Here is a 9,489-nt window from a genome sequence, read left to right as displayed (position 1 = left end):
CCACTCATACACACACACACACACACACACACACACACACACACACACACACACACACACATATATATATATATATATATATATATATATATATATATATATATATATACATTTTTGAGGGTTGAATAGAATAAAATACAATGGAATACAAAAAAATAGAAGAAAAAATATCCATTTATTGTACCACAATGGGGAAATTGTTGATAATTTCTTAGAATGTGGGTTAAAAAAAAGAATAAAGCTTGATATAAACCATTTTTATTTTGCATATTGGAAACAGATTTGTTTAAAATGTTGATAATTACGACCTTAGAATAAGGTTAAACTGCCTGTTTCTAGCCATAAACAATTTACAATGTCCAGCAATGTTCCAGTAGTGTTTAGTCTTAAAATGACATAGTCATGTTATATGCCTCTACAGAAAAGGACCTGAAATGAAATTAAATTTTTGTGAGGAGTAGGTATTGATTATAAAAAATAATATAAAAATGAATCTGATTGGTTTAAAATAAAAATATTTAATCTAATGCAATGTTTGGACAAATGGATCTATTTAAATAACATCTATATGTCCCTTTTTGGTAAGATCAGGAGTTATTTAGAGAATGTGGAGTTTCAGCCAATTTCGGTATCATACAAATTCTCTCACTTTATTTGCTTTTCAACTCTACCTTCAAACCTCTGCTTTATTAATCTTTTCTATTATTTCACACTTCTCGCTTGAGGGGCGTACTGCATCTTTGGTTAAGTCTGAATATCCTTAAATTAGAAAGGACACCTGAGCCATGATGGAAGTGCATGGGCTGTCATAATAAGTGCTGTTTAAATGTTGCTGGCAGTAAGGAAGGAGGAAGAACCATGAGACAGTTTGCTTCTCAGTGCTAATTTATTTAGCATACAGACCCTCAACATTCCTATCAGCTGCTAAGAGCCATGCGGTTACCCACAATCTTTTGCAGCACAAGACATACAGCACCACAGTCTGGAGTTCCTTTCCTTTCCTTCCCTGGACAGTGTTCTTACTGTTGATCATCCAACAACAGAATAGGAGCAGGAGGTAGAAGCTACAATTCTGATAAAGCCTGAGCATTTAACGAGAAAGGTCAGTCTATCTTTATATAACGAAAGAGCAGCGCAGAAGTTGATGGTGTTTTTACACAATTTTATGTAATTACTTTATGTTAAACTATAATTGTTAAAATTCAACATGCCTACATATATATTTAATCTGATCTTGAATCTAGATTGTAGCTGCTGTAACAGAAAACTGGCCTCCTTTCTTTAACTTATCTTATAATCAAATTAACTTATAATCAGAACGGATCAAAAACGTCTTCTGTTAAGACTTTCTAGATTGTTCACCAGAAACATAAAGCTGGGTAAATATATGTTTGCTGGAAAAATAATCCTGCATTTTCATATAATTATTATCTAATGGGTGGTTTGTCTTTATGCAAATTTAACGCAGAGCTTTTTTAGACGTCTTGTCATGAATTCAGCTTCAGAGGAAGAGAAACTCCCATCAGATCATCTTCAACACCAACATGTTCTCTGTAGCTCTGCTGCTGCTGCTGGCTGCTGGATCCTGTGAGCCTCCTTATTAACTTAGAACATGAAGGTTCACTGGTTTCACTTTTTGTACTCTGATATTTATTATTTCTTGTTGGTTTTTTTTTAGGTGTGAGGTGTCAACAGCTTACACAACCAGCCTCTAAAAAGGTCCAGCCAGGCCAGAGTCTAACAATTAGATGTCAGGTCTCTTATGCTGTGGATAGTTCTGGTTATTCTACATCATGGATCAGACAGCCTGCAGCTAAGGGACTGGAGTGGATTGGTAGAAAAGGTGGTGGATATTCCACAGAGTACAAAGATTCCCTGAAGAACAAGTTCAGCATTGATGTAGACACTTCTAGCAGAACAGTGACTTTAAATGGACAGAATCTGCAGCCTGAAGACTCTGCAGTGTATTACTGTGCCAGAGACACACAGTGATACAAACAAGCAGCAGAGCTGTACAAAAACCTTACAGAACACCGGTACCATAAAAACACCAATGAGGAGCTACTCAACCAGTTTAATCTTTGACTCCGTGAACTACAAAAATAAAATACACTGATATGATGGTATATAACTTTATAATCCTATTATACAATTTGGTATACATAAGCAAAAATAACAGCTCTGATCAATTTTCAGGTTTCTAGATGCAGTTTCCCTCTTCTACAGTGCGCTTATTATTTATTTATAGAAATATTTATTATTTAGAGCTAAGGAGTTATTTTATTATTTTAAATAGTAGACAGTCTTTGTTTAACATAAATCAGCATACATTTCCAAACCTATTTTACACACTTACCCTCTTCTCTGAAGAGCTTGGAAATTTGTGTTATTTAGATTTGAACAAGTTTCAGAGAAGATTTTTTTTCCAAGAAATTAGACTAAAAAAAAGGTGTAATCTATCTTTTGCAACTTCTGCTTAAAATTCACACATTGTTGATGTGCTCTTTGCTGACATGATTCTTTCTACTCATTAAGCAACTCTTGAATTTTGATTCAGCTTCTACCTCACCATTCATTGTTTTCCTTTCATTAGGATTGTCATCATTAACAAGCAAAATATTTCTGGGCTTAACTGCAAAGTCAGCTGTTTCTCTCTTAGTATAAATAGAAAAGAAATATCCATAATTAAAGGAAGATCATAGATGTCACTGATACAAACAAGCAACATACATGTAATACAAAATCACCACAGGAAAGGCTCCTGAGACAGTTTGATGTTTGATTTGGTAAATAATAAAAAAAAATAGATTCTACAACAAAGCAAAAGCTCATATCAATAATGTTTCAATAAGTCTATTTATGTGTTTTCCTCACTTTAACAATGAGCATGGTAAATAGAAAAAAAATCCTTATTTAGATCTGAAGACTTTCCCTTTACATTCCTGAAAGTAATTAGTTTTTTTTGTGTAAAAGTAAGCCTAAGGTTTCAAAGAAGAACATTACGAACTTAAATTCAGAGGTCTCCAAAAAAACAAAGAGACCACTTCCTGTTATCAGACTCCTGTTCAATATGTGGTTTAACAGAAGGAAATATTATTTACTGAGTTCCTCAGCTGGTGTTGTTCATTTTAACTAAAGAGATGTCTGAGTCGTTTTATGTGAGAATATAATCCTGGATTAATAAAAAGGATTACAGACCATAGAACAGACAGAGTTTGTGGAGACTTCTGATTGGTAATTATAAGATTTAAACATATATGCTTTTGAATGAAAATAGAATATCATACCTGAAGCATCAACATATTAATAAATAATATAAGAAAAAAACGTGCAATCAAACTTTTCAAGTAAATACAGATGAGTTCTGTGTCTTTTCCAGGGGGAGGAGTTGATGCAAACATTGCTGCTTCTTCTGTTACATGACTGAGAGACTTAAAGACCTGCAACAGATCAGAGAAAAACAGATTTCAGATTCATCAGAAACACATGGCTGCTACAATGATCAGACCTCATCAGGTTTTGATTGCTTTTCTCCTCGGGACAGTTAACTGGACAGGTAAGAACAAATGATGCATAAAATGAACATATTCAATAATGAATACATAAAAGTTTTAGTTCATAACACAATGATTTGTCTTTCTGCAGGTACTGATGGTCAAACACTGACTGAGTCTGAACCAGTGGTTAAAAGACCTGGAGAATCTCACAGACTGACCTGCACATATTCTGGGTTTAGTAGCACTCCTGCTGTAGCTTGGATCAGACAGGCAGCTGGGAAAGGACTGGAATGGATTGCTTATGTCAACTATGACAGGAGCTACCGGTACATCTACTATTCTGACTCAGTCAGAAACCGTTTCACCATCTCCAGAGAAAACAGCAGAAATCAGGTTTATCTGCAGATGAACAGTCTGACAGCTGGAGATTCTGCTGTTTATTACTGTGCTCGACCGACACAGTGACACAGAAAGCAGGAACGCTGAACAAAAACTCCTCAGTACATCAATAGTTTTAAGAAGACACCACAGGGGGAGCCCTAACACTACTTATCTGTGTGCAAACAAACACATTTAGAATAACACATCTCTTGTCATGCCCTGTGATGGACAGGAGGCCTAATTTTGCATGCCTCTAACTCTACAATGTGTCTCAGTTCAAACTTTGGTCACAACAGGTGCTCTGCTAATGTGAATGTGTATATCTAATTTTTGTTTTTCCATATGATAAAGATTCTGATTCTAACTGCATCATATACTTAAATCATTCAAAGGAATTTGGGAAATGAAATCTTCCATGTTGGACTGGGTACCTGTCCACAGCCTTTAAAAATACAATTTACAGGCTTTATATTGATACTGATTAATATTGATATTGATTAATAGTACATTGAACATCTAGAGGAGGTGCTCCAGGGCCATCAATTTTAGTTTAAGCTACAGTGACTCATTTTGAGACTTTTCCAAGTGTTAAAATATTTCTACAAATTTATCACCATCAATATCAAAGTTAAAGTATCTGGATTCTGTCACAGTATCAGACTGGATGAGCAGAACTCTTTATTTTGAGATGTGAGAACAGAATATCTTTTAATAATACCAGCAATAAATTTGCCTTTCATCTATTTTTCTCTGAAGCTAAATGGAGACATCTCTAACATCACGCTGTGCAACAAATCCTCTAAAAAAAACACTGCAGGGAACTGCTGGCAGCTCTTATTGATGACTCTTTCATTCACTTCTCTGGATAATTTTGTCTTTGCTGTTATTAAGTTGTACAGATCCTAGTGTATCCTTCAAGTTACGTTCTGAAAAAAGATAGATGACGGTTGTTGGGTCAAAATGGATTTATTACATTCAAGTTAGATAGTCTGTTTCTAGCAGTAACAGACATATTTTAATGTCTAGAATAATGCCAGAAAGGGCCAGTCAAGGTAAACATTTCAAAGAATAATTATCCTATCAGGAAGTGTGTAAATAAATGTGTGAGCCTCTATACATGATTCTATGCAGATGGAACGTAATACACAATAACTTAATTACGGTATTTCATTTAAAAATGTCTTATTGTGACATTTTTAAAAAAGTTTTTTTTTGCTGACGTTAATTTACATGACCATTTAATTGTGCTTCAAATATATTCCTAAAATATATTTTTAAAGATAAAAAATTACTATATTAAGTCTATATTTTTGATAAAAACATTATATACTGTGCATCTGTATAAATTAACCCTTTACAATAAAATAATAAAACAAAATAAAACTCCACGTCTACCCAAAGGAAAAATTTGGCTCTCATCTGTTTTTCAATTTAATCTCTTAAGATCATTAGGGTCCTGTGGAGTAAGAGATAAACTAATAATTAAAAAAATAAATCACCATGACATCAGGAGATGGAGAAAACCATTTGAGCAAAGCATGAGAAGTTGGATAAACAGAGGAGATCTCCGAATATTATCAAACCCCTGGATCTCATTTATGTTTTAGTTATTAGCAGAAATAAAGTGCTTAAAATGGCATGAATATGAATTTTTCTTCCTCTATTAGCTTTTATCACAGCATACACTGACAGGAAATTGGGATGGGTGAGACGACTTGATTTGAACTAAGGTCTCTATGCACAGGTCAATAGTTAGGTATTAGATTCAACATCTAGTGTGACTGTGCCGCCAGGTCAGCATTTAATTATCAGGTGTTGTGGATAGTGATGGTTATTCTACAGCTTGGATCAGAAAATACAATGTATCAGTCTGGAAAGCAGCTGGTAGAGGCCGATTTTTCCAAAAATTGGGTTGAGGTTTGTGGAATCAAATGCAGAGGCAGAGGTGAGTTTCTTGTTGATTTAATGAAGGTAAAGAGACAGCTGAGGCAGGAATCCAAAAATCAAACATGATAACAAACTCAAACAAACCAGAAACCATGGAGACATCTGGGGGAAAACAATCACGACGAGGTAGACTCAGTGAGACGGAATTGGAGGAAGTTAGAATAGGACCCAGCACTGAGGAACTGCATAAGGAGCGTATTTAAGGGAGACTGAAACAAAGAGAGGACCAACAAGCAGATTGGGAGCAGGTGTGAACAGAGCAGAACAGAAAAGGAGCTAGGGAAAAGGAGAACACAAGAGGGCAGCAGAGGGCAACAAATAAAAACCGGAAAACTGAAAAATAATCAGAGAACACAACAAGATGAGAATTAAACCACTAAAACTAGAAAAAGTGGAGAAAAGTAAAATCTTTTCTTTGTAGCCACCTCTGCTTAAACGTATGTCTTTGAATGAAAGTAGAATATTATACTTGAAGCATCAACAGGTAAAAAAAATAATAAAAGAAAAAAATTTGTAGAAATTTTGCACTAAATGAAGAGGAGCTTGTGTATTTTCCAGGGGAAGGAGTTGATGCAAATATTGCTACTTCTACTTTTACATGACTGAGAGACTTAGAGATCTCACCCACAGTTACTCAGTGAAGCGGAGACAAGAGGTGACCTCAAATAGTTTATGACATAAATTCTGTTTATATCTCTAAAAGCTTTAAAGAATTTCTATACCCGTTTTGAAAAACATGACTTTTCAGAAAATATTTTAGGTTTGAAAGAATCACAAAATGATGTCACCATCGGTCAAGAGTGCGTCAGGAACCATCTGAATAGGGTCAACATCAGGAAGAACAGTAAAACCTGACTTTCCTGGAGATTCCACCTGTAATTCCAAGTCTATGGAAATCCTCCAGTTCCTAAGACTGACTTCAGACATGTTGATGTAACAACACAAAACCTAAAGGTATCTGAGAGAAAAGTGGAAATTATTTTGTCATATAAAAACTTGGGCATGGTTATAATAAACATCTTAAGTTTCATATAAACAGTGCTGCCATTGGGAATCTGGGGCAATAGGGAATGTATCTTCTTTGCAAACTAAACTCCTTCTCTTCTCGTTATCGTGTCTAAATTTGATCAATCTTTTATTGAGTCTTTTAAGTTGTTTTTTTCTTTATCTGTTTGTTTTCCAATCTGATAGTTAAAGACAGAAATAGCCTGACCAAGATTGTAAAAGTCTGTTCTAAAATAATCAGTGAGAAACAGAGAGACCTTAATGTTTTCTGCAGCCAATAAATAGTTTCGAAGTCAAATCGTGTATATGAAGAACCGCCACTTTAAATCTTTCATCCTTTCTGTGGTCAAGCCTTTAAAATCTGTGTAGGGCTCTGTTTGGGTTTTGAAATTTTCACAAACCGACTGCTTGTATGTTGTGAATAATGTCTCATTAGTGTTATATACCATTGCAAACATGCTGCTTTGACAAACTGCCACTAGTGGGGTTATTAAATAATTAAATTGAACTGAATGAAACTTGATAAAGTGAGATCTCCTAAGAAATCAAAGCAGCTATGAACCAACTTTTATGTATCAATAGAGTAGCCTTCAGGATTAGGACATATTGCATTGGGACTAACTGTAAGTAAATTCAGTGGAGCCTTGCACTGCACAGGTTCACTATAGAAAAGTTCAGAATCAACCCTAGAAAGCATTTTGTTTAAAGGTCTTTTAAATAATTCTAACAAAGGTTCTAATACAAAGCAATAGCTCATATCAATTTCCAAGAGTCTCAGTTTAAGATGCGTTTTCCTCACTTCTACGATGAGCATGACAAATGTTTCCAATAAAAATTTAGATCTGAAGCGATTCCATTAAAATGTTCGAAAGTAGTGAGTTGTTTTTTTGTGTAAAAGTAAACCTAAATTCCATAGAAGAAACAAGCTTAAATTCAGAGGGCTCTAAAATAAAAAAAAAAACATTTCCTGTTTTACCAGACTCCTGTTGAACTTGTGGTTTAACAGAAGAAAATATTATTTACTCACTTTTACCAAGATCTTCTCAGCTGGTTTGTTAGTTTGAACTCAACAGGTGCCTGACTGTGAAAAGAATGTAAGGAAGGATTCAATTCTGTGTTTTTTTAGCCATCTCAACTTTATATTATCATTGTTTCTAAAACATTCTTCTCTGTCATAGTGCTTCTTTACATAGTTTGTAGAGACACTCATATAATTTGTCATTTTTTGGCTTCAGAGGTATAACTTTGAATAAAAGTAAAACATTATACTTGAGTCACTAACATTCTAAAAAATAGATAAAAAAAAAGAAATCTGAAATCAATCTTTTGAAGAAAATCAAGATTTATTTTCCAGGAGGAGGAGTTGATGCAAATACTTTCCTTTACATGTCTGAAAGAGTAAAAGACCTGCAGCAAATAAGAATCAAACTGACAGCAGACTAATCTGAGACACATGGCTGCTACAATGATCAGACCTCATCAGATTCTGATTGCTTTTGTCATCCTGACAGTTAACTGGGCAGGTAAGAACTAAAAGAATTAATAAAATTCATAAAATTAACCTCATCAGCAACAAATAATACTACAATTTGTCTGTCTGCAGGTACTGATGGTCAAACACTGACTGAGTCTGAACCAGTGGTTAAAAGACCTGGAGAATCTCACAGACTGACCTGCACATATTCTGGGTTCAGTAGCCACTACTGGAATGCTTGGATCAGACAGGCAGCTGGAAAAGGACTGGAGTGGGTCGCTACTATCAGTGATACCAGCAGCTACATCTACTACTCTGACTCAGTCAGAAACCGTTTCACCATCTCCAGAGACAACAGTAGAAAGCTGGTTTATCTTCAGATGAACAGTCTGACAGCTGGAGATTCTGCTGTTTATTACTGTGCTCGACAGACACAGTGACACAGAAAGCAGGAACGCTGTACAAAATCTCCTCAGATCATAAATGCTTTTAACAAGAATACATCACAGGGGGAGCCCTAAGACCAATTATTATTGTCACAACAAAAACTTTTAGACAGAGAAGACTCTGATGATCTACAGTTAATGGATTTAGAAAGTTTGTATAAAAAAAATAAAATCACATTGTTTAAGGACAAAAATCTATTAACACGTTTTAAAACAATTCAACAATGTTTAGAAACTTTTTCTAATGAACAGGTGTCTGCACCATTTTTATCTTGATTAAACAAGGACATATTTAACTTTTATCTAATTCCAATCTTTTTATTAAAAAGATCAATAGAATTTACTTCTAGGTTTAGAGTGACAAAACTGATGACAGTAGTTGTGACTACTACAAAGCACTACAAATGTAGAGAAGAAGATAACAATTTAAACCTTCTTTGTTGTTTCTAAGATGATTCAACATCTATTGGTCAAAAATCTGCACAAGAAATTTAATTTTGATATATTTTAAACACTAGTTTGAAATATGATTTGTTAGTACAACTTCCAAATAAACTCATCACAACGTAATAATAATTTATTGACTAAATGAGAAAAATATGCATCCTGATTATAGTCATAATAAAAGAAGTGTTTATTGGATCAAATCAATGTGGGTTAGAAACGCAACTGCTAATTCTGTGCGGTCGACAGACTTCTTGATAGGTCTATGCACTGTAAAGGAAGAAAATATTCTAAC

General features: G+C 34.5%; 3 gene segments (V, D, J or C); all 3 read left to right on the top strand.

Annotated features, from left to right (window-relative positions):
• Nucleotides 1–1,004: 1,004 nt before the first annotated feature.
• Nucleotides 1,005–4,018, top strand: LOC119781752. The segment is given in 3 exon segments: nt 1,005–1,102; nt 3,380–3,556; nt 3,646–4,018. Coding segments are annotated over 2 exon segments (387 nt in total).
• Nucleotides 1,545–1,992, top strand: LOC119781719. The segment is given in 2 exon segments: nt 1,545–1,587; nt 1,679–1,992. Coding segments are annotated over 2 exon segments (357 nt in total).
• A 4,277-nt stretch (nt 4,019–8,295) lies between the features above and the next one.
• On the top strand, nt 8,296–8,744 carry LOC119781718. The segment is given in 2 exon segments: nt 8,296–8,353; nt 8,434–8,744. Coding segments are annotated over 2 exon segments (369 nt in total).
• Nucleotides 8,745–9,489: the final 745 nt, after the last annotated feature.

The sequence above is a fragment of the Cyprinodon tularosa genome, unplaced genomic scaffold (genome assembly GCF_016077235.1).
Source record: "Cyprinodon tularosa strain WSP-4 unplaced genomic scaffold, ASM1607723v1 ctg181, whole genome shotgun sequence".
In the NCBI taxonomy this organism is placed as follows: Eukaryota; Metazoa; Chordata; class Actinopteri; order Cyprinodontiformes; family Cyprinodontidae; genus Cyprinodon; species Cyprinodon tularosa.
This window is presented reverse-complemented; position numbering and strand designations above follow the sequence as displayed.